This window comes from Mastigoproctus giganteus, chromosome 7 (assembly GCF_048544385.1).
Source record: "Mastigoproctus giganteus isolate SK-2022 chromosome 7, ASM4854438v1, whole genome shotgun sequence".
NCBI classification, from domain to species: domain Eukaryota; kingdom Metazoa; phylum Arthropoda; class Arachnida; order Uropygi; family Thelyphonidae; genus Mastigoproctus; species Mastigoproctus giganteus.
Window position 1 is genome coordinate 132941498 of NC_143581.1, and position 27032 is coordinate 132968529.

General features: G+C 37.9%; 1 protein-coding gene across 1 annotated transcript in view; it reads right to left on the reverse strand.

The window, feature by feature from the left end:
- Window positions 1–887: 887 nt before the first annotated feature.
- Window positions 888–27032, reverse strand: part of Det (baculoviral IAP repeat containing deterin) — a 113330-nt gene continuing 87185 nt past the window's right edge. The window contains exon 4 of the mRNA XM_090377096.1: window positions 888–1003. Coding sequence (XP_090233222.1) covers window positions 917–1003 — 87 coding nt within the window. The 3' untranslated portion in view covers window positions 888–916. The remainder of the gene's footprint in view (window positions 1004–27032) is intronic.

Below are 27032 nucleotides of genomic sequence, written 5' to 3' on the forward strand. Positions count from 1 at the left end.
TTCCTTTTCTACAGATTTCCATTGGCCCTGCTATTCTGAATTGCCTTCCACAATTCCCCCTCTCTCTTCCAAAACAGCCCAACATGTGCAGCAACCAGTCAGCATCCTTCCTTCACATGTATTTTCTGAAAATTGCAATCTACAGAAATCCAAGTCTAATGCTAATAAGTATCTTCTGTCTTCACAACCTTTAATCCATGCTTGTTACTAAAGTTCAAATACTTTTCTGTGCAAAAAAAAAAACTACTTACAGTAGGACTGAGTTGTTTATTAGTACTGAAATAATAGCTGAATGAAATCGGTGTCATACAGTGCAAAGAATCCCATGGCTTTTGCTACATCAGCCACAAATGTAAAAATCAATAATTAGGCTTCAAGTTAATAATAATCTGGTAACTTCTAATGGTTTTTGGGAAGTTTATTTAGTTTTCTGTACAATCATGAAAGGAAACCCCAATATGAGGTTTCCTTTCATGAAACCCTTTTACAGAGTTTTCATGTAAACAAATTTATTCTGATTTCCAAGTATGACATCTGATGTTACTTCAAATGCGATACTCTTTCCCTTCTGTTATGATTGCTTGCAAAATTGAAAGAATCACCCTTTCCTTTATATTTATTTAAGTTGGTCTTTGAAATCTCAAATCACTTTATCTCATTTCTGGGTTCAAAGCATGAGGTTGCTAAGGTTGCTATTGGGTGTAGTAATTTTGTTATTCATTATTTTTCCCCCTTTTTTGGTGAAGTCATGATTATAATAATAACACAAAACTTGTTCAGCTAATATATTGACCTGGTACAAAAAAAAAAAAAAAAAAAAACCTGACTTTTATGTTAAAATACACAACCATGAAACATGGCTCCTAAAATATACATGATAACAGAAATGGATTAGTAATGTTTAAACTCAATGGTTTTATTTTGTGAAGATACATTCAACTGTGTTTCTGGCACTTCTTGCAGCTTTTCTGAACTCTTGAATGTGTGCACTGGCTAACTTTTTCTGCAAAAGATGGGTGGGGAAAAAGAAAAAAAAAAATTACAGGTTTCATTTATATAACATACAAAATAAATCTTAAAAGATAAATATATACAGCATATTCTAACTCAAACATCCACAAGCTCCGACAATTTTCTGTCAAAACCTCCATATAAAATTCTTAACTCAAAATGCATTTGGTGACATTCTCTATAACTTGTCTATTAAAACATGGTCAACACAAAATGTTTTTGTGTGAGCTGAATCTAAGCAGAAGTGAGCAAAGCACAACAGCAGTACATTTTTTAACATTTCACACGATGTTCACAAAGTCTAACTCATTTTAACAAATTACATGATCTGTGATATCTGACATGAAACATACTTGCAAGTACTGTTTTCTGTAGAGTAATAAGTGGAAAAGTCAGTATTTGCTGCTGAAATTGAGATTCCTACTATTATGTTCTCTAGAAAATAAGGACTTTGGACACATGCTGAACAGCAAGAAACAAAAGAGAAGTGCAAGTTATCCAGACCTATACCAGCGTGTATTAAAGTAGTTTTCTTGGTGCCAAGAAAAGAACTTTCCTTTCAGTGGGACACTTATTTGTGAAAAGGCTGCATTGCCTTTTTACAAGTAAGTCCTTACCTTCCTTCACGTGTATTTTTCAAACCTACAAAAATTAAATCTAATCTCAAGTATCTTCTGCCTTCTCAACCTTCAACTTGGTACTAAGCATGATACACATGCCTTGAGTGACCAGGGTTCAAGCCCATGACTGCTGAACACGGTGCTGTTTCTTGTATTCTGTGTATCTTGTAAACTCCTCTGACCATTTGGTCGCCCCAGAGTATAAACAGAAAATTTATTTATTTATACTATGTACTATAGGTTCTGATACCTCTTGCATTTGGAGTTTTAATAAAAAAAATATACAGGGTGTCTCAAAAATATTGGTACAAACGTTTAGGGGAGGTAGATAACATCTAAAGGAATGTGAATTGCATAGGAATCCATAACCGGAAACATCACAGGAAAGTAGTAGCAGAGGCACAAGAAGCAGAAATGACACAAGACAGTAATTAGTGGCAAACATTTATTTGACATAATATTAACAATGGAGTACGAGATGGATGCATTTCATGATGTTACAACAAATGCTCGAAGGTTCCACCATGAGACGCGATATGGCATGGATTGGCAGACACAGTCGAACATTCCTGGAGTTTCTTTGGCAGTAGCAGCAGCGCAGACGAGTCTCGCCCCGAGATCCATTTCCTTCTCAACAGGCGATTCATACAAGATAGATTTGAGGACCCCCCCCCCCCACAGAAAGAAATCAAAGGTCAATAAATCAGGTGAGCTTGGGGGCCAGGAAAACGGGTCCACCATGGCCAATCCATCGACGTCCAAAACGCCTGTTCAAATGGTCACAAACACACCTTCCATAATGGGCAGGCACCCCGTCATGTTACGTTGCATCTCACATTTGCTGGAACATCATCAAGTAACCCTGGTAGAACTTGTTCAAGGAAGATCCAATATTTAGTGGAGTTCATGTGGGATGGTAACAGGTATGGGCCGACTAAGCAGTCACCGACCATACCTGCCCACACATTTATTGCGAAGCGATGTTGTGCCGCATGGGAGCGCACACCATGTGGGTTGTCGTGAGCCCACACATGAGCATTGTGCTGATTGAATAAGCCTTACCGAGTGAAATAAGCCTCATCCGTGAACAAAACATAGGCTGGAAAATTCAAGTCTTGACCACTTTCTTGGAGCAACCACTGCACAAAAACCACATGTACAGGACGATCTTAGGGGAGCAGTAAGTGAACCCTTTGGAGATGAAAGGGGTGTAAGGAATCGTGCCAGACATGCTGTACACTGCAACGAGACACTCCTAAGGCAGAGGCAACGGCACATGTGCTGGTAGTAGGATTATTCTGGACAGCATTCAACACACTTTCTTCCATGGCGGGAGTTTGCATTGAACGTGGTCTGCCCGCACTACTTCTGTTACCTCTAAATGACCCATAATCGCACAAATTTTGATGCACACGCACAAACAAACGGTGGTCCGGTACATGTCTGTCTGGGAAGCGTTCTCCATAAATTCGTTGAGCAGCTCGTCCATTGTCCTCTGCTAATCCATACACTAGGTGCATGGCTGCCAGCTCACAGTTCGTATATCGATGCATGCTCTTTGTGCGGCGACTACTGCTTGAATGAGTAAACCAAAAATTTTTCCTCTTGCGAACTGATGAACAGCGCCGTGTACCGACTTACAGTGACGTTTCCGGTTATGGGTTTCTATGTGATTCACATTCCTTTAGATGTTGCCTACCTCCCCTAAACGTTTGTACCAATATATTTGAGGCACCCTGTATATATATATAGTATAATACTTAGATAGTATGAATCAGAGCTGTATTACTCAATATGTTGTACGTTGATATTAATATTTGTAAAATAATAAGAGGAGTTTACCTCAATATAGTACATAGAACACTTCCGTATGATACTCTCCAGAAATTAAAACGGAAAAAAAGAAGAAAAAAAAAAAAAAAAACGACAACTTACTGGTACATTAGAGTAAAATATAAAATAATTAAATAATTAAAAACCAATTTAACACAATTCAAATCAAATTAAAACAATTAAACATCAATTTAACGCAATTAAAAAGAATCTAACAAAAATTCAAAATAATGAAAAATCGTTTTGAATATTTTCGTTAGATTCTTTTTAATTGCGTTAAATTGGTTTTTAATTATTTATATTTTACTCTAATGTACTGTTAAGTTTTAATTTCTGGAGAATATCATACAGAAGTGTTCTACGTACTATATTGAGGTAAACTCCTCTTATTATTTTACAAATATAGTATAATACATATTGAAGAATATAGATGAAGCTATAAGTATTAATAAGGTCTGCTGTGTTTTTGAAATTTTGTTTGTACAGAACTTATTTTAACTAGAAAAGCAGCAAAATTCGTAACTCCAAGTTACTGAGCATCTACTAATAATTTTTATAATCAACTATAAAAAGAGAGTATTAGCATCTATTGTTTCATTTGGAATCTTCACAATCAGAACTAAGTGGTTATGCAACGCTCACAAAACGTTTTTCATGGGTAAAAAAAGAGCCAATATTAACCTTAAACACTCATGGCCAAAGCTTTGGCCATTAAAACATTTTGGTTCAATAATATTTGTAAAATGCTACTACCAGCAAACATTTCAAATGCATGGGCTTTTCAACACATTATGTTTCTACACAAATTAAATATGAGGACTTGTGTCGACATAATGAGCAAATGGCTTCCCACAATAAAGTGGGAAGCCACTTGCTTCCCACTAATAGCAATGTTTCCTTTCCCCTCCCATTTTCACCTGTTCTCACATCAACAAATGATGGCTAAGCGATCAACTTGCAAGGTTTAAAATTGTGTGTGTACTGTCCTTATATGAGTATATCTGCATTTGGTTTGATAAAGGTGAGTGTCATAAATTGGCAAGATTTTATAAAATAATCACATATTAAAATAATTAAGGATTTTGTAAAACCTTGTCATCTTGCACTTTCTGACACTTCGGATTAATTACCATTAGTGCATTTTTAAATTGTACCTACAGTGGTGACCACAAACTGCATCATCATTCTGTAATATTAGAATGGTTAGGTATTGCATCGTCGGACAGTTCCGACGCCTATTTAACAACACTGATATCTCCCTTGTTTTTTCCACCTACAACAAATTAGGATCCTTCTTCAGCACCTATAAAGACACACACAAATATTCTACAAACGACCTTAATAATATTATATACCTCATTAATTGTCAACCAAACTGCAACACATGTTATATCGGAAGTACCACTACCAAATTTGGCTCATCAAAAACATCCAACACCCGTGCATACTACCATTTCCATAGTCTCACGTCTAACCAATCTGTCACAGAACTTACAACTCATGCCCAGACTCTCAACCACAACATGCTCATCGATTCTGCCATTTCCATCATTAAACTAAAATCCAGCTACAGAATACTTCAATATGAAGCTCTAGTTATCGAATGGTACAAGCACCACTCTAACCTCAAAATTCTAAACTCTCCTTCAATCTTTCCCCAATTTGAAACCTTTCGAGATTAAAGTTCCCACATGTCAAAAAAGGCATCACGAGAGTATAATTTTTTATTCTTAAAATACCATGCACATTCTCTCCCCACACATTGCCAACTGAAGACGTTCTTTAACTAATGAAAGTCCTCGTAAAGACTATTGGCTTCACCGGATTCACTTATATAGTTTTTAATTATTCTTCTTTCTTTTATTTCGATGACAACCAAGGATTGGATGTGTACACTTCTGTTTCCTTGCGCCCATTTAACTCAGTCAACTTTTACCTACTTCCCTCCCTTTTAATTTTTCAATTTAACAATTCAACTTAAACATTAACCACGCTACCTAAGTAAACCATCGCAGATTAATTTTAAGGTGAGTACTGCTTTTTAAGCTTTCGCTATTCTTTTCTAGTCTATTAACACGGTACTTGAAGATTTCTAAAATTTCGTATTGTCAAATTTAATAAGATATTTTTAACAGTAATAATCGACACCTTATCTGCACCGTTCCTCCAATTTTAATTTTAATTTTTTCACATTCCTTATTCTCCCCGATGCCTTTAGACATGTCTAATAATCATAAAAAAACTCAACTAACCAGCACATTCATTAAATTTTTTTCCAATAAGTTACACATTGCCTTTTTAAAAAAATGTCTCCGCCACAATATCATCCCCAAATTTGCCCGCCTTTTTCCTAAAAATAATTGCAAAAAAATATCCACTTATCGTACACCGCACATCTATTATGATCATCCGTGAAGAAATCAGGAAGAGATATAATAAAAAATATAGCCTTTTAAATAGTATACACCAACTCAGATTTTACCTTAAAAAAGAAATGACCCCTCATGACTGGATCGAGTTCACCAACAAAAACAATATACGTATTAATGCTACCAACCAAGAAATAATACAAAGACATGATAAAAAATGGAATTCCCTCACGACTCGTTCCCCTGCAAAAATCACCACCGTTAACCTCTCTTCCAGATCTTTTACACCCGCTGAACTTTCTGGCCTGGAATATGGCTTTAATTTTGCCATCAAAAATCAACATTACCCTATAAAAGACTGCATTGTTGAACTCCAGTCCAAACTCGAACATCATCCCGATAAATGGCGTCTAATGCACCAAACAAATAGTATTATTAATACCAAACTTTCTTCCTGCTCTAATATAAAAAAACAACAGCTTATGGATTTACACAAACTCAGTAAACAAAAAGCCGATAAAGGTGACACGATTGTTATAATAGATAAAGACATCTACACCGAAAAATTGGAATCCATCTTAGCAGACCCAAACACATACATAAATGTAAAAAACCATAACATCGTAAGACTCAAAAATAAACTCGACATAATTCTCAGGAAACTCAGGCAAAATAAGGAAATCAACCTTTCCACACTACAGCAAATTGGAATCCGCAATAACATCCTCCCCCACATGTTTGGGATTATCAAGTTACACAAAGCAGACCACCCTTTAAGACCAATTGTATCATATAGCAATTCAGCTTTCGCTAATTTATCCTCCTTCCTGGTCTAAATTATTAGCATTAGCAGAGGCATATGATGCAAGAAAGCAAGCTTATTCAGCATCAGCCAAAAAAAAAAAAAAAAACAACCACTACTCCCATTTCACCCCTCAATTCGTTCGAAATACCTGTCCAGCTGAGCCTTAAATTTGTTTAGGCTATCAACTTCCACAACAAGCGATGGAAGTCTATTCCACAAACCAACTGCCCGCTGGCTAAAGGCGAATTTCCGCACATCTATCCGACATCCGTCCTTCCCCAATTTGAATTTATGCCCTCTCAGGTGATTATTCTGAGCAAGAGGAAGAATCCCATCGGCATTGAGCAGGCTCAAGCCATTCAAAGCCCTGTACAACTCTATCAGATCACCTCGGCGATGCCTAGTCTCCAGGCTCTGTAATTTGCAAAACTTAAGCCTTTCTTCGTAAGAGCAACCCTTTGTTCCATTCACTAATCTTGTTGCCCTTCTCTGTACTCGTTCCAGCAGCTCTACATCCTTCTTGAAATGAGGCCTCCAGACCTGTATACAGTACTCAAGGTGTGGCCAGACCAATGCCTTATACAAGGGAATAATCACATCCCTGTCCCTGCTAGAAAAATTCCTGTATATCATTGACAAGACACCATGAGCTACTCTTGCAGCTCGTCTGCACTGCTCAGAGAACTTCATATCTGCCTGCACAATTACCCCCAGGTCCTTTTCATTCTCTACCACTGTCAGCGTAGTACCACAGAGTTGATACGTTGATCTGGGGTTACTGTTTCCCATATGTAGTACTTTACATTTGTCAATGTTAAACTTCATTTGCCACCTCTCAGCCCATCTGCTCAACCTTTCCAGATCCTGTTGCAGCAGCATAGTATCAGTAGTGTCCTTAACAACCCTGCCAACCTTTGTATCGTCTGCAAACTTGGACATTAAGCCTTATACACCATCATCAATATCATTTATAAATACAGAAAACAACAATGGACCCAACACTGAACCCTGAGGAACTCCACTAATAACATTAGTCCACGTTGAGCAGTGTCCATTGATTACCACTCTCTGTCTTCTGCCACTCAAACATCCCTTTATCCATAGCAGCAATTTGCCTCGAATGCCACACTTCTCCAATTTGTGCAGCAGTCTTCCATGCGCAACAGTATCAAAAGCCTTTCTAAGATCCAAATATATAATATCAAAGTTATTCCCTGCATCCAGTTCTTTTGTGACTACATCATAGTATCCAATCAAATTGGTCAGACAAGACCTGCCCTTAACAAACCCATGCTGTGTCTGAGCTATAACTGAATTCTTGTCCAGATGATCCTGCAGTGCTTCTTTAACCAGTGCCTCCATTAATTTTCCTGGAACCGAAGTTAAACTAACAGGTCTATAATTACTTGTGTCAGCCTTTGATCCTCCTTTGTGAATTGGGGTTACATTTGCACATCTCCAGTCCATGGGTACCTCCCCTGAGTCCAAAGAAGCTCTCATAATTATGGCTAGGGGTTTGCTTACTTCCTTTGCTGCCTCCTTTAATATAACTGGATAGATCCCATCCACCCCGGGTGCCTTTTTTATGTTTATCCTCAACAATTTCTCCTCCACTTTCCTCTCAGTTATTAGAAAATCATCTAGCTCACTGCCAATGTTTACTTCACCTACGGACATTCCCCTTCCTGAATAATTCCTCATGTGTGAATGTAGATGCAAAATACTCGTTTAGATTGTTAGCCACCTGAGCTGGATCCTCAACTGTTGAACCATCAACATCCAGGGGACCAATCTGATTCATCCCTTTCCTTCTTGAGTTTAAATAGGTAAAGAACTCTTTTCTGTTTTTCTTTGCATCCTTTGCCAAGGATTTCTCATAATCTGCCTTTGCCTGCCTAATCTCCTTTGTGACTTGGTTACAGACCAACTTATATCTATCATAGGCTTCCACGTCACCCATTAATTTGTATGTATCCCATGCATTTTTCTTCTCTGCCATATGTCTCATTAGTTCATCTGACAACCATTTAGGCCTGAACCTTGAACAATATTTCTTGGTTGGTATGTAAAGCCTGGTAGCTTCCAAGATTAGTTCCTTGAATGCTTCCCATTTTGAATTTGCTGTTGGTAACATCATCAGTTGGTCCCACTGTATAGAATTTAAATACTGTCTCAGACCATCATAGTCGCCTTTACGAAAGCAAAAACCCTTCCCTTTACCTCTGATGGTAGTTACCTCCTTGAGTAAATCCCACTTCAGCACACTGTGATCACTGCCACCCAGTGGTTCATTTATCTGCAGATTCCTAATGCATGAAGAATCACTACTGATAATCAGATCAAGAGTATTACTCCCTCTAGTTGCCTCCCGAACATGCTGGTGTAGAAAACAATCATCCAATAAATCCACAAAAGCCTTGCTAGTGTGTGAGTGACCAACCCACAAATTCCAGTCAATATCTGGGAAATTAAAATCCCCCATTATAAGACTCTCTGATTTACTGGCCCATTCTATTTCCCTGTACAGTATCTTATTATACTCATCAGAGTCATTAGGCCTGTAGCACACTCCTACTCTCAATTTTGATTTACCTATGCTTATGTCACACCAAACTGACTCAACACTGCACTGTCCAGCAATGTCAACTGGCTTCACTTCCTTGGATTTTATGTGTTTTTTAACTAATAGCATAACCCCTCCTCCCTTCCTATCCTGTCTATCCTTTCTGTAGACGTTGTACTCCCCAAATTCCAGTTCTGCATTCCTTATATCTGTGTGACACCACGTCTCTGATATCCCAACAATATCTGCCTTTGATGTTTTGAGTAATACCTCAAATTCATCAAATTTATTTACTAAACTCCTAGCATTAGTGTACACGCAAGTATACATGCACCCGTTTATATTCTTAGCTACCCTAACACAACCCATGTGTTTACTTGTACCGCAATGACTTCCAGCAGTCTCTGAAATATCCTGCATCTTGTTTTTCAGGCTTCTGCTCATTCCAATAGAAGCAGTGCAAGAATCTCTTTCACCTCTGCCAGTGGCTACTGTTAATCCATTAGTCTTTGTCTCCCCCCAAGCTAGCAGTTTTCCGACCCACCTAACACTGCCTCGATAGCATCAGCAAATATTCTTGCACCCTTTCTATTTAAGTGTATCCCATCCCTGTAGAAGCAATCTCTCCTGTTAACAAGTACAGTCCAGGCTGAAAAAAATTCTACCCCTTCAGCCTTGCACAATCTTTCCAGGGCCGAATTGATCGACAAGGCTCTCATCATATACTCCCTCCTATCGTGTCTGGGCAGAATTGCAGACACTTTCAAATTCAACCCTACTTCACGGCTTTTTTTCAACAGTGACCTGTACTTGTTAAGTAATTCCGCTGGTCTCCTACTCTTAATATCATTAGTGCCAACGTGTACAACTATATCACCTTTTGTGCCCTTAAAAGATCTGCTCTACAACGTCATCAACCTTTGCCCCTGGCAGTCATACCCTGGTCCTGTTCCACCTATCCTTTTTACAAAGCATGTTCCCCGTTTCCCTGACAATTGAGTCACCAACAACTACTAGTTCCTGTTGGACCAGCGCATTCTGCCTTGGGGGCTGCCTCTGTGTTGCAAGATGACCAAGTCCAAGCTCTGGTGTTGATGTGGGCAGCTGAGAGCTTGATGGGCCCCTCAATTTACTTCCTTCGAGGGCATCCACCCTGTCCTTCAAGGTCTCATATAGGCCCATAACAACGCAGAGTTGTCGCCTAATTTCCTTGCACTCCTTGCATCGTGCACACACAAAGACATCCCCCATGGCAGTATCATGTCCCGTACCCGATTGCTCCGCAAACATCAAGCAAACAGTGCATCTTAAAAGGCCGTGATTCAGGGGGCAACCGCCCCCCTCAGTTCTCCCCTGAGTCACAGCACTCCCATTAGCTTGAGCCTTTTGCTTTGCTGCTCTGGTCAGAGTCATGATTTCGATTTAAATGTCAATAAAATTACAATTTCAGAACAAAATTAAAACCTTAAACTTGTATCTTAACACAGTTATAACGCTATATTTATTTTTCGGTATCGAGTGTTATCTACGAGTTCCCTTTATATAACTTCCGTATCAAGTATGTATTAATTATTTGTTACGTTTTTACTCTAAGTCGTTATATATATATAGTTAAAAGTACAATTTAATTGACAATGAAGTTTAACAAGATTAATAGATGTACTGATTAATTGACAATATTATATTATGCACTATACTATACAAAGCTAATGCTATCGAATTCCGGATATGCTGTATCGCGCTTCAGTAACGAGTGTTATCTACGAAATCCCTTTATATAACTTCTGTATCAAGTTATGTATTAATTATTTATTTTTACTAATTATTTATGTTCCGTAACCTAAGTGGTTATATGTATAGTTAAAATTACAATTTAATTGCCAATGAAGTTCGACAAGATTAATAGATTTTACTGATTAATTTTCACGTAACAATGGCGGCCGTTTATGAACGGTAAACACGTGGATTTGATACCCTTTCCGATACTAAGTAATACCTACAAAATCTCTATCTAAGTTATTTTAACTTTAAGTACCGTAAATAGGAATATAAAGCTACTCTAGAAATAAGTTAATATGTCAATTTAAACTAATAAAGCAGAAAATAAATCAGAAAAAAACTTCTCTATTCCAAGAGCGGCAGAAAGGCACGTCCGCACAGGAAACCCTCGACCTCAAAATTATAACCCCCCTTACTAAATTTTCCACATTCAAGATCAATAACACCAATCAAGCTTTTCAAAAAATTAATAATATCACAATATCCGATACAAACATCCTAGCTTTCTATGACGTTACTTCTCTTTACATAAATGTCCATATTCCATTTACTTTACAAGCCTTACGCAAGTTCTTAGAAACAGACGATACCATAACAAAATGTAACTACCTTTCTATAGACCACATCCTTGAACCCACCACCCTTCTATTAGATGCCTTTAGACATGAAAAAATCAATGAAAAAATCTTCCAACAAATATATGGCTTACCAATGGGACTAGGGGTTTCAGCCCCATTGTCCGAAATCTACCTAGCTGCCATTGAAAGCCAAATTCTAAACCCCTTTCCCGCTGAACTAAAATTATACATGCGCTATGCCGACGACATTCTTGTAGTAGGCAACAGATCCATTATTAATAACCTCTTCGTAAAACTTAACTCTGTACATGATAGACTTAAATTCACCCTTGAAATTGGACAGAACAATCAGATAAATTTCCTTAATCTCACTATCTATATAACAGGCACAAAATTAAATACGAAAATTTTCAGGAAAAATACAAACACCGGTAAATACTTACATTTTGCTTCACCCTCTAAACACTAAAAAGGCAGTTTTATATAACCAAATTCACAATGCACTAAAGTACAGTTTCTCACCCACCGACCTTCACAATGAAATACAGTATATTACCGACAAATTTATATCCAGAGGTTACCCCCACCAACTCATTTTAAATACAATCCTTAACGCTAAAAATAAAATTAAATCTAACATCCCAACCAAAGACAAAAATAAAACTAACATCCGCATAGTCCTCCCTTACCACCATGAACTAGCAGGACAGTTCCGATGCCTATTTAACAACACTGATATCTCCCTTGTTTTTTCCACCTACAACAAATTAGGATCCTTCTTCAGCACCTATAAAGACACACACAAACATTCTACAAACGACCTTAATAATATTATATACCTCATTAATTGTCAACCAATCTGCAACACATGTTATATCGGAAGTACCACTACCAAATTTGGCTCATCAAAAACATCCAACACCCGTGCATACTACCGTTTCCATAGTCTCACGTCTAACCAATCTGTCACAGAACTTACAACTCATGCCCAGACTCTCAACCACAACATGCTCATCGATTCTGCCATTTCCATCATTAAACTAAAATCCAGCTACAGAATACTTCAATATGAAGCTCTAGTTATCGAATGGTACAAGCACCACTCTAACCTCAAAATTCTAAACTCCCCTTCAATCTTTCCCCAATTTGAAACCTTTCGAGATTAAAGTTCCCACATGTCAAAAAAGGCATCACGAGAGTATAATTTTTTATTCTTAAAATACCATGCACATTCTCTCCCCACACATTGCCAACTGAAGACGTTCTTTAACTAATGAAAGTCCTCGTAAAGACTATTGGCTTCACCGGATTCACTTATATAGTTTTTAATTATTCTTCTTTCTTTTATTTCGATGACAACCAAGGATTGGATGTGTACACTTCTGTTTCCTTGCGCCCATTTAACTCAGTCAACTTTTACCTACTTCCCTCCCTTTTAATTTTTCAATTTAACAATTCAACTTAAACATTAACCACGCTACCTAAGTAAACCATCGCAGATTAATTTCAAGGTGAGTACCGCTTTTTAAGCTTTCGCTATTCTTTTCTAGTCTATTAACACGGTACTTGAAGATTTCTAAAATTTCGTATCATCTTGTTTATAAAAGTACCCCCCCCCCACAAGCTACTATCTACCTTCACTTCCCATTCAGCAGCAGTATGGCAAACATGCAGTTAATGCCAAGGATGAAAAACTTAATTATTGGTAGGGGGAGGTCGAAAAACTGCAAAAGTTGGCTGTTTGTTTGTTTGTTTGTTATTTGGTTTTTAAGAGTATTAGCAACTAAGGCCATACTGCTCCGGGGATATGCGGTGGTCATTCCCTGACTTTTCCGCATGGTCACGGGCTCGAATCCCGGTCTAATCAAGAAGTGTGTGTGCTACGCACTGCTGCTCCTGCCCACCTGGCTGCAGAGGCACCCAAAAGTTGGCTGTAACCAGCCTAAAACAGAAAAGAGTTTTGAAGAGTCTGTGCCTCCAAAATTGTCACACAAGTACCACAGACCAAAATTCTTTCCTGGAAAGAACATACTGGGGTAAAATCCAAGTGATAGAACTGTCCAATGAAGACTTGTGATAAGTGGTTTGAAAACGTGTCAACCTTGTAAGAAGTCCTTATTAACAAAATCCATAAGGAAAAAATGATTTCTTTATGGATTTCTGGGCTAAAGCAAAGGCTAATTTGACAATAGCAATGGTAATCTGTATTATTCTTTGATGAATCCAAATTTAACTTCCATGGATCAGATGGTAAATTGTACATTTGCATCTATCTAATGAATCACACTGATTCTATTTAATAGGAGTAAAGTTTCGGGGATGCATAACGAACAAAGGAGTGGAGTAAGTCCAATTTATCATTTTCTAAATGGTACTGTTAATGGTGACTACTACCCAAATATTTTAAAGCAGACTATTCTGCCTGTCATCTTTAGGTAAAGTTCATGCAGTCTTGCATGAACTTTACCTAAAGTATCCTTATCGTGGCCAGAAATTTCAAACTGCTGGAGTGTTATGGGACAGAAAATTTCTGATAAAAAGCCATTAAGCAAGATAACATCAAGAAATTTATTCATGCCCGGCACCATGAACTAAATAAAGAGTATATCAAGAATCTGATACACTAAATGGCAGATGGATGTAAGGGAGTGATTAAAGCTTGTGATGACAACAAAATACTAATATCTGTTATAGAAGACTTAATGGAATCACAAAAGTATGTTTCCTGCTGATATATTTTTCCCCATTTCATTATATAATATTAATTTCAAACATTGGTCATGATAAAAAGGCATTCATATCGCACAGCCTATGAAAAAATGACTACTCAAAAAATATGATTTTTCAGAAAAGTGAAAACAAAGAAAACAGATAAGGTTTCATCTCAATTGTGTGCATTAATAATAGATAAGAAAAAAATTACCAGCTTGATAAAGTGCAATAAACCTTTCTAACAGATTTTATAAATATTATTTTCAAATGTGTTACCATGACTACCATAGAGGCCATACCATGACCAAGTCGCACTTTTCTTATTTATGTTTTTTCAGTTGACACTTTTAATATAGGAAATGTACAAAAAAAAATTAACATTTTGAAATAGTTTAGACAAAAATAGCATATTTTGTTAATTAATGAAAATATATTTTGAAACAAATAATGTAACAAAAACAAACAAATAATGTAATTAAGGTTTGAATGCTGAAATAAAACGGTTCGTAGCGTTAGGGATATGATTTTTTTTTAATCAGGTCCAGGATATCTGAATTTTTTATCTAAAACTTATCTTCTTGTTTTATGCTGATTTCATTTCTATAGTTTTACCTTGCAACAACTGACATCTCTTGTTACTCACGTTTTTTTTAGTCCTCTTGCTCGTATGACGTTTTTAAGAAGAATGCACTGGGACTACATTTTTCAACATTCAGTATCTTTATTTCACCTAACTTTACATTTTTATTATCTTTTGTCTTTGAGTTGTTCCCATAATGCTGACAAACGTTTTTAAAATCGATGAAATCATCATGGGTCGTTTCAGTTACTCTATACGGATTCTCTTGTTTCTTCGCTACACACATTAATGTAACATACTGCCAAGGAATTGTCTTCTAAATATTTGTAAATGCAAGTGTCTATTTCTATGCTCCCCCAGGTACCATCACCCTCGTGCCAGAACACTTTTGTCAGGGGTTCGCTCTCTGTCTCTCTCTCTCTCTCTCTCTCTCTCTCTAGTTTTTTCCCCTCGACTTATGGCCATATTACTTTTCCTATGATAATTGTTCTAAATGAGATTATCGTTGGGCTAGGACAAAATCCGTGCTCTCGGCAAATTAAAGGCTGTTCTAGCAATTAACCGCTGCGGCATCGGATTCGTGTTGTGTTTGGTTGGACGATCACAAAGTGTCAACCCGACCCCCGCTCTTACCTTAATAGGTTCGTACTTATATCTGCTGGTGTATGAGAATATGGGCAGAGAGGATAAGACATTATGTAACACATAACAACATTTATTTTAACAAAAGAAAGCATGCGTACAGACTTACACTCCATCTAGTGGTTTTTGTAAAAGTAAAATTACGTGTATATATATATATATATATATTGCTTCAAGGTTTCTGTTCATAACAACAATAATGTATTGGCCAAAACATCTTTACAACATACTGGATTCTGGTAATCACTGGAACTATTCCTTCAATAGACTTATTGTTTGGCTCTGGTTTAACAAGCTACAACATCCACAAAACAATTCAATTCACAAAACTTCAACATAGAACAGAACGGTTGGGAACAGAAGAACCTTAGGCAAAGTGCTCTTGATGTGCTCATCACTTTAGACCATCTTACATCTGTTCTAATGTGAACAGGCTCACTCCCTCCTGTTTCTTATTCCCACAGCACCTTGCTGTAAGATTCTGTGTACCAACTACCATGGGAGAAATTCCCTTTTATTATTAAATTAACACAGATTAAATATTTAGGAAGGAAGCATTAGAAATGGTATCTGTTTGTGTTATGTTCACGAGGTTTACTTTCACACGAATGAGATAATGGCTTACCAGTTAGATCTCTTGCTTCAGGACAGATTGTGAGACCTCCTTCCCTCTGGTTGGAACTAGGGTGTCGTCTTCTGAGCCATGTTTCTTTTGTCTCAGTTTCTCCTCGGCCGTTCTTAAGGCTGGAGCGATACATGACTGCAGAACCTCCCCTTCACATCGTTAGGAATCTGGACGTCCGAAGACAAGACGTTCCACTCTCCTGCCAGTCCCTGGTTGAAAAGCTAAACGGTCTCTCCTCCTCCTCCTCCTCCTCTGATCTTGCCTTTGTCTCTCTCTCTGACTACGCCACTGTTGCGCCGTCTAGCTGTTCAACTGCGAGAAGCCAACTCTCTCTCCTCTGCTCTTGGTGCCTCCCAGAACCCCTTTATATACAAACTTTATCTCGTTCTACGTCACAGTGATAGAATCATCCAAGAATGTCCATTTCGCAGGGACACTACCATTTTTGATAATCATCCCAAGAAAATGACTGAACGTCCCACCCACACTGTAGCAATAAAAGCCCTTTTTAGTACCAGTGAGAACTGAGATGATACGCTTTGATGGTGAGAGGGCAATGATAGAAAACTAGGGCAAGGGAATGCGCATTATCAGACCATACACACTCTCTCTCCCTGGAAAATAAGTTTCTCCTCCGTTATTGTATTAAATGTAAGTTCCAAATGGATATAGTTTCATAACTTTATCCTACAGATTCCCGAGATATGATATTAACAATAAAATAGTTGATTTTGGGTAGACTGGAGAGTTTTAAAGAAGCATCGTTTTAATAAATTAAAATATCCTAAGGCACTGTATTAGCTATTCATCAGTTCATAGATTCCGCCTGATTATTGGGCGATCCCAAAACTCTCGGTCTAACATCCTCCCCTACTCCGCCGAGAATTTTGTGGATACAGGACAAGCGTTTCGGAACCAGGAAATTCTGATCATGGGTAATGAAAGGTATCGAAGTGAACTTTTATCTGCTTCCTTCCTTTACAAACTATTAATCAATCTCAATATCTATATTATACATTAACATAAATGTGGACAACAACAGTAAGTAAAGGTGTTAGGCTGACGTTGATCTTAGCCTATTACCTTTGTGTAACATAGGAAAGCTAATCGAGAATAATTAGAACACATGAATCACTGAATAACATATGTGATAAACACTCAATAACATAGGTGATAAATACTTCGATAATATATGTGATAAGTACAGGCTGGCCTCGATTAATTCGTCCCGCGAGCACATCGCGCAAAACGGAAACGCGTTAATCGAATATAATAATCAATAGGAAAAAATTATAATTAGTCCTTGACCTTGTGGAATGTTTATAAAGAATTTTAAACATACCTTTTAAATAACTTTTTAACTGTATACAAATATAAAATATAATGAAACTAATTATGGAATTAAATGTTTATTGCATAAAATAGCGGTTCCCAAACTGCACCGCAGAATATTTTAAATTTTAGAGGCAAACAGCAATACTCGACAGCTGTCGGACACCACACGAACTATTAGCTCGAGGTAGTTCGCAGTTTCAACATTTCTTATTAAGTTGTTTGGACCTAAACGGAACCATTAGGTATTTCTTTTGGTCTAGGTGTGCCGCGAAAATATTACTGTGACACTAAGAGCGCCGTGAACCGAGAAAGTATGGGAACCTCTGACAAAATACACAATGCAGAGAACGCCAAACCTTTTGTTTGAGGTTCTCTGCGATACGAAAGATTTCATCTAATTCTTTTACTGTTATCTCCTTCACGGTAACATTTTCATCTGGCTCATTTAAAAATTTTAATTTTTAAATGCAAGTCTGCATTGACTTTATTAGCGGGAGACAAACAAGTAACGTCTTCTTCCAATGGTTGATGGAACACGCCAAGGCGGGCAGCAAGCAAACGTTTGTTTTATGCCCATTTGACGCACGGTAAGCTTAACACGCAATTCAAATCTTTTTAAACCTACATAAAAAAAAAAAAAAAAAAAGGTCGCGCTAACTGGAAATTTGCATCGTGTAAATGAAAAGTATAATTTTTTCAAATAGTGGTAACTGAAACACATGTTAATTGAACTTGTGTTATGCGAGGCCTGGCTGTACTTCAATAATACATGCGGTAAACACTTGATTAACACAGGTGGTAGACACTTGAGTAACATAGGTGATAAATATTTGATTAATATGTGTTCCTGTGCACATGTACATGTTCATGGATAGTTTGTGTAATACCATCTCCATTTCTTCATGACGTGATCATAAAGTTCCTTCTTTCCTTGCTTTTCATTGATGGAGTATGGTATTACTTTTCTTCTTCCACAGTTTAAGTTCTTGGTACAAGTGCATATTATTATTTTTTTCACAAAGTTCTCCGGACTTTCCAGGAGTAGATCATGAAACAATAAAAAAATATTAGTATATGTCCTTATCATTTAGGAAATAACGAACATATAATAAAACATATTATAAAAACAATCCACTATGGAAAAACATAAGGTTAACATATATCAAAACTAAGATTAACATTTATATACGCACTCATAATTGAAATAGGTTATTCACATTAACATACAATTCTAGTTCGTTTGCATAACATTAATTCTTCAAAAGTCTATCTGATCCTCAGAATTACGACATTTGCTGTTGATTGTTCTCTGGTGGTGATGAAGGTAGTAGGTTCAGCTTCCTTGCACTTATTTCATTGTTTTTATTGAAATAGTTCCTTCCTTCTTGAGAGGTTGAGTCACTGCACTGTTCTTCTGTTCTCCAAGGAAAATAACTTTCTGGGGTACACAGCACTGCATGTCACATGAACAGCACCAATAGAATTGACTCAAATGACGATAGCCTTTGCTAGGGATTAAAGTGGGATCCTGATTCTTCCTAAGTGGATGTCCTCGTGGAGTAGGCATATCTTATGATTCCAACTTCACACTGGTTGAACTTTCCATTCCAGCACTGATTTCTTTCACAGCTTTGTTGGTGTAGGAGATTAATCAGGTTCTTATTTCTTCTGGCTTTCAACCTAATTATTATTGATAGCTTCAAAGACCTTGTTCTTCCTTGGTCTTGGCAAATAAAGAAACTTTTCCTTGCTATCTTTTTTTCATTTGCTTACTTTGAAAAAAAAAAATAGGCACAGATTACATTAATTAGCACAATGTTTTTAAACAGCTGTCTGGATTTTTGAAAGCACGAGTACAATACTTCAGCAATTTTGTTTCTGTGTTTTTTTTTTTTTTTTCATTATAGTTGATATTAACTATGTATTTGTTCTGTCTTGACCTTCCTACATTAATGCAATGTCACTAACTCTTTGATTTCATATGTGATAGAGTTCTAATTAGTAGATAAAGTTTTATTCGAAAAATTATTTATGGAACTAGAAATCTGATTCATATTGTTTCAAATCCTTATCTCAGAGTGAAACTGAGGTTTTTTTTTTTTTTTTTTTTCAAAATAGCACAAGAAGAAGAACCCCTTATCTTGACCTTGCAATTCAAATGTTACCTCTTTTTCACTTAACTCTTTTCTTTAGAAAAATGATGAAAACAAGTAGTGACTGGGAGGAACCAGCCGTCCCCAGGCTAATTGCTTCTTCTCATTTCCAAAAAAAACTGAATATATAATTTTCCTTTTCTTTTTCCACTCTGGATCCTCTCTCTTGAAATTGACTTTTTTTTTTTGATATACGATGAGAGAGAGAGAGAGAGAGAGAACAAAAAGTAACTAGGGGATTACCGGTTATGCCCCAAACCAATTGCATTCTACCTCTCGACATTTGGCCTTACATACTTAAGACAAATTTTGTGGGTGAAAAGTAATATTGTCTGTTCAATAATAATATTTGCTGTAATAGTATTAGCTCAGAGGTTATATTTGAATAAAATACTGGTACTAAATCTCTTGTTTTTTTTTTTTTTTTTTTTTTCAGATTCATTAAAGTAATTCGTGTTTTGGCATGAGATCTATAAAGATAAGATAGTCTAAATTCTCTTTTCTGTGTTTCTACCTATACCATTTTGATACCCTGTGCTCGTTGAGTGATCCAATAACATAATTGCTGATAAAACATAATGACAGAGTCTAATGAAATCGATCCTTCCCCTTTTATTTTTACATTAAGGTAACCTTCTTGATGTCCAGTGCCAAGTAAAGCCGGTAAGCACAACAAAAGAAAACCCTAATTCTTGGATGTTAACCATAAGCTAATTTTAATGCATCTATCAACTTAATAACATAATCATATCCATTGTTAGCCCAATTTCGTTCCGAAGTTGGTTCCGGAGTTCATTCGGTATCAGGAGCTGTAACCCAATCCACGAATCTTTCCACTAGTCCTGGGTTATCTGAGGGAGGCACTGGTGCTTCTGCTCCCCCTTGAGCACAGGTTTGTGCTAGTTGAGACTCAGCATCTGCAGTAACAGCAGAGTTATTCTGTTATGTATCTCCATCATGTATTTGAACTTCTTCGGGAACAACTGGCTCAGTCGTTGATTGAGGAATTATGGTCACCTCATTGTTTTTGGGAAGTGGTACAGGGACTTGAGGTTCAACTTCTGCTACGCAGGTTATACTGATGCATAAGCTGAGCGTGACCTCTCTCTTCCCTTCGACCAGGTGGGACTGTCTGTTGATCTTGTTTCACTACTGACTGTACTTTCCCACCTCCGTTTGGCAAGAGTGCCAGAAGAATGGACACCGGTAGGCTTGTTGGAAACCTGGTTGGTGGCATGTATGCTTCAAACCATAGCTCTTCTTCTTCTGGCTCTTGATACACCTCCTTTGGCTTAGTGTGTTCCATGGATGGTTTGTAGGGTGTATCAGCCTCAGAATGCTCGGTACGTGTTCTGGAAAAGGTTTACGATCCATTACTTTAGTAATGTCTATCAACATGAACCAGTTGTTTATCTCTGGGCCTGTAAACGTGCTGAATTTGATAATTTACAGGGGATGTTTGAGCTATCACTCTATAAGGACCAGTACTTTGACGTACCAGCTAACATGTTTGACCTGATCTAACTTTCAGCATATGCAAGTATACTACACTGCCTACCCTGATTTGCTTATCCACAGCTTTTACAGAACGATAATGTTCTTGACTTTCTGCTGCTTCTTGAAGGTGTTGTTCAACTATATCATATGTACATTGCATTCTTGCTACCATTTGTTCAGAGTAATGTTCTAAAGAAGCGTAAGTCAGCTGAATTTGAAACGTCCAAATATGTTGAGGTAGAACCAAATCTCAGCCGTATAACATATAATTAGGCGTTTACTGTGTAGATGAGTGAACAGCAGAATGATAAGCCGCAACAGCTAGTGGTACACAAATATGCCTGTCTGATTGTGTGGTGTTGACCACATGTGACAGTATTGCTGCCAGTGTCTTATATAGACGTTCCACTTGGGCAATTAAGAAGCTTTGAAGCTTCTTAATTCCAAGACGTTTGTAAATGTTCTTCATTACCTCACTACAAAAATTACTACCGCGATCTGTTAATAGTACTTGTGGAATTCCATGTCATGCCACAACGAAATTGATAAATGCAGTTGCCACCTCTTAAGCTTTTTGAGTCTTCAAGGGTATCACTTTTGCATATCTTGTGAAGCAATCCACCACTACTAGAAGGTATTTATCCCCATCTAAACTGGTGGGTAATGGTCCAAGTATGTCCATACTCACTCTGTATCAAGGTGCTGACTCAGCAGGAACACGCATCAGGTTTGCCTTTGCTTTTGGATTATATCCCCTTCTCTGCAAACATGAAGCACAGGTGTCCACATAATTTGATGTCACTATAAATATTCACCCAAAAGAAATCTTTCCGAATTCTTTGTAACGTCTTGTCAAATGCCAGATGACCACTCTGAGGGAGTTCGTAACATGCACTCATAATTTCAGAATTTAGTGCAGGTGGCACAACTAATTGTTCTAGAGGCCCTTCTCTAGTAGATCTTGCATCAGGAAGAGTATAATGATATAGTATTCCATCAATCAGATAGTATGAATCTGGAATCTTCACTGAAGATTGAGTATTATCTTCCAGTTGTGTGATTAGAGGATTTAATTTGTCATCTCCCCTCTGTAGTGATCTCATCAGATCCTTAGTGGCATTTTTCAGCATCACTAATGCTTCTAGGGTGATTTCAGTTGATAATGGTGCAACTGTCTTTGTGACATTTCTCCTGCGTGACTTAGGCTTTGCCTCCTCCTCTAGTACTGGTCAAGATAAGAAATCTGCATTTGAGTGTAGACGACCCGGCCGGTACTCCACTGAAAAATCGTAACCTTGCAGCATCAAATTCCATCGAGTTAATAAAGGCACTGGGTTCTTTAACTGAAGTAGATATTTAAATGCTGCGTTGTCTGATATTATGACAAACTTTCTTGCATATAAGTAAGCTCTGAACTGTGAGATCGAATATACAACAGCCAGGCTCTCTTTTTCCACAGGGCTATACGACTTCTCAGCCTGTTTCAGCAATCTGCCTGTGTACGCAATTGGCTGCCTGGAGCCATCTTGTGATTGCTGTTACAAAATCCCCGAAATCGCATAATCCGATGCATCCGTACTCAAATAGAAAATCTGAGAGAAGTCTGGATAAATTAATAGCGGTTCTGATATCAATGTTGTTTTCAGTTTTTCAAATGCTGACTGTGTCGCTTCATTCCAGACAAAAGGAGTATCTTTCTTCATGAGGTTGGTTAATGGACGAGATATTTCTGCATAGTCCCTAATAAATTTTCTATAAAACCCAGTCATTCCTAAGAATCTTCTCACCTGCTTAACAGTCCTAGGTGGCAAGCAATTTTTAATGGCCGCCACATTCTCAGGATCCAGAAGAACTCCGTCTGAACTGACTCTAAGTCCAAGATAAGTTATCTCCTACTTCAGAAATTCGCATTTGAATGGCTTGAGCTTAAGATCGTATTGTCACAAGCGTTGGAAGACAGTCTCTAATCTTGACATGTGGGTTTAAGGTCAGCACTCGCAACGATTATATCATCCAAGTAGCAAAAAATGGATTCTTTTTTTAGGTCTTGGAGGACAATGGACATGGCCATCACGAATGTTGCTGGACTATTTTTTAACCCGAACGGTAATCTTCTGAATTCGTCCAAGGCTTGGCCGGTTGTAAAAGCTGTTTTGTGTCTGTCCGCAGGGTGGACAGGAATCTGCCAGAATCCGGACTGAAGGTCCAAAGAGGAATAATAACGAGCTTTCCCCAGAATGTCCAAGATTTCAGTTATCTGAGGTATTGGAAAGTTATCTGCCACAGTTTAGGCGTTAAGCTTACGGAAGTCAACACAAAAATGTAACGAGCCATCCCATTTCTTCACCATTAACAATGGGAGCTGAATAAGGTGAGAAACTAGGTGCAATTATATTAGCATCCAAGAGTTTACTGATCTGAGCTTCCATCTGAGATCTTAAGGCATAGGGAGTGCGATAAGCCATTTGTCTGATCGGGACACTTGATTCCAATTTTATTCTATGTTGCACTACGGTGGATCGACCCAATTGGCTAGGTGATTTCACAAAAACATCTTTGTACTTATCTAATAGCTTAACTAGTTCTTGGCATTTGTGAACAGTCAGGTGATCCAGATCGAAATCTTCAATTGTCAGAAGAGATGACTTTTCAACCCTCCTTTGTCCACCTGCAAAATTAACCTAGCGCATATTAATATGTTCAATTTTTGCCAATGCCATTCCCGCTGTGAGGTGTAAAGGCTCAGATGATGTGTTGGCTATCAAAATAGCCAGCTTCCTGTCTTTGGACAACTTGTCTAAAGAGTTTCACAAGATTATAATTGGGCTCAACAAGAACCAACTGTCCTGGATGGAATGTGTTCGCACACTGAACCGTCAAAACCGTTTCTGTGTTGGGTGGAATAATGTGTTTTGATGTCAATTTTCCCACACCGGGTTTTTGGTCCCCCATAATTTGTTCTCTCGCTCTTATTTCTCTTATGCAAATCCCAAATGGTACTGATTTTAAAATTCTTTTCCCGGCATCTAGAATAAATGAAAATTTCCATAAAACATCTGAACCTAACTAGTTGGTATCGCAAACTTAATCTATCTAGGGCCACAAAGGCATCAACTTTGAATGATTTCCCATCCAGAGTTAACTCTACAGTAATTTTGGTGTGTAAACGTACTATATTTCCAGAGATTCCACAAACTGTAATGTCGGGAGGCCTCTGTTTTAAAGATCTATTCTGTTTAATTTTGTTGAAAATTTCTGTGCCAATTAAGGTGATTTTTTTTTTTTTTTTTTATTATCTGAACCCCAAATACGAGAGGTATTAGAACCTATAGTACTTAATACCGTGCTTGGGTTGGAGGTTGAGAAGACAAAACAAGATATTTGTTGACATTGGACTTGAACTTCTGTAGATTGTAATTTTCAGGAAATACGTATGAAGGAAGGTTGTTCCAGAAAACGGCAGTTGAATGAATAAATGAGGAAGATGAAAAGTTGGTTCTGTGGGTTTGAAGTTGGACAGTAAATGGATGTTGGCTGGTGGTGGCACGTGCTCGGACTGTTTTGAAAGTGAGAGCGGGAATTATAGAAGCCAATTCAGAAGAACAGTGCCCATGGAAGTATCTGTAGAAAAGGCATGCAGCAGAAACAGTACGTCTATGAGAAAGCGAGTGGAGAGACTCTGTTAGGGATGAAGCATTAATTAACCTAACTGCCCTCTTCTGAATGGAACCCCAGATGTGGGAACAATATTCCATGGCAGGGCGGATTTGCGATTTATACAAAGTCAGCAGCTGTTTGGAAGAAAAGTAACGCCGAGAGCAAAAGAGAAAACCAAGTTTTTTAGATGCAGAGTAAGCAATATTTGTAATGTGCTTGTGCCAAGAGAAATTAGAAGTCAGGGTAATCCCCAAAAGAGATATATCATTTTGCCTAGAAATCGGAGTGTCACTAAAGATAAGCATAGGAGCAGAACAATCCTTTTTGCGAGATATTGAGTTTTAGAAGGGTTGAAATCAACTAAGTTGTCTTTGCCCCACTGGAGATTTACCTGAAGATCCGCATTTAAGGAATTGGTAGCAGATTTTCGAGAAGTTGAAACTGATTGAGCAGGACAAGGTTTCTGAAAATGGATAGTGGAATGCAATGTGCTATCATCGGCAAAACTATGGATAGGATTTCCAGTCAATGGAAGAAGGTCATTAATATACAAGAGGAAAAGAGTGGGGGAAAGAACTGAACCTTGGGGGACACCGGCATTAGTGGAGAAGTTAGAAGACAGAGAGTCATCTACCATCACCCTCAGTGAGCGATCAGGGAGAAAACTGGATAACCAATTACTAAAAACAGTTGGCAAACCATAAGATGGAAGCTTGTTTAGAAGACCTTTATGCCAAACACGATCAAAAGCCTATCAGATGTCAAAAGCAACTACCTGTGTTTCACCGAACCTTTCCATTGAATTAGTCCATAAATGGGTAACATAAGCCAAAATATCACCAGTGGATCGACACTGACGGAATCGATATTGGCAATCATTGATCAGACGGAAGGTTTCTAGGTAGTTTAAGAGTTGGCGGTTAATTGATTTCTCCATTACTTCAGAAAGAGTAGAAGTAATTGCAATGTGACAATAATTGGATGGGAGGGATTTGTCACCCTTTTTAGGAACTGGATGGATATGAGCAAATTTCCAAGCAGAAGGAAAAACACCTTTGGAATAAGAAAGTGAAAAAAGGCAGCAAAGCATAGGAGTAAGTTCAGGAGCACAGGTTTTGAGAACAAGTGGAGAAATACCATCAGGACCTGGAACTTTCTTAGCATCAAGATTCATCAAAATCCTTCTGATATCCTTTTGACGAAAGCCCGCAGGAGGCATTGAATGGAGCGTGTTGGGAATGGTGGGAGGTGTTTTACCAAGTTCATTAATACATGAGCTCGAAGAAAAATGGGATGCTAGCAGGTCAGCTTTATCCTTGGCTGAAGTGACAACAGAACCATCTGGTTTGGACAGAGGTGGGAGCAGAGATGGGCAAAAGCTGCGGCCAATAGCTTTGGCAAGAGACCAGAATGCTTGGCTACCATTAGGGCAAGAAGCAAGTTTTCTACTCTTAGCCTGCTCAAACTCTAGTTTGGACTGGTTAATAACTGCTTTACAATTGTTGCGAGCTTTGGTGTACGCAGAAAATGAAACTGGAGAATTAGAAACAAGCTAATTACGATATGCAACATTCTTCTCTTGAACAGCCTTAGCACATTTATTGGAAAACCAAGGTTTAGATAAAGGACGAGATTCTAAAGTGGAGTATGGGATAAAGGATTCCATTCCCACAAGAATAATTTCACTGACGCGATCTAAGCAAACGTTGACATCAGAAGTTTTGAAACAGTAATCCGAACAAGGAAAAGAAGAAAAGAAGTCTCGCAGGTCATCCCATTTTGCATTCTTGTAAGGCCAAATAAACCCAGGGGCTCACATCTGGTGAGTATGGGCTTGGCACACCCAGGGTCCTGAGCTGGATATCATCATTGTTGTCTTTCTTGTTGATTCTCTTCTTCTCTCTCTCTCTCTCTCTCTCTCTCTCTCTCTCTCTCTCTCTCTCTCTCTCTCTCTCTCTCTCTCTCTCTCTCTCTCTCTCTCTCTCTTTTTGGCTGGTGCGGCAAAAACCTCAGGCTTCCTTGCACCATGTGGCTAATGATAATAATAAATAATAATAATAATAACACGAGGTTGCGAATAGCAATGAGATAAAGGTTCCATTGAAGAAGAGACAATTACCAAGTTGTGATCTGAAGTGCCTAAAGGAGCTCTCAATTCGACCGTGTACTTAGAGAAGGGTTGTTTGTGAGAAAAAGATCAAGCATATTGGCTGTATGATTAGGATTGTCCGGTATTCTTGTAGGTAAAGAACAATCTGTGCTAGGTCATTAGT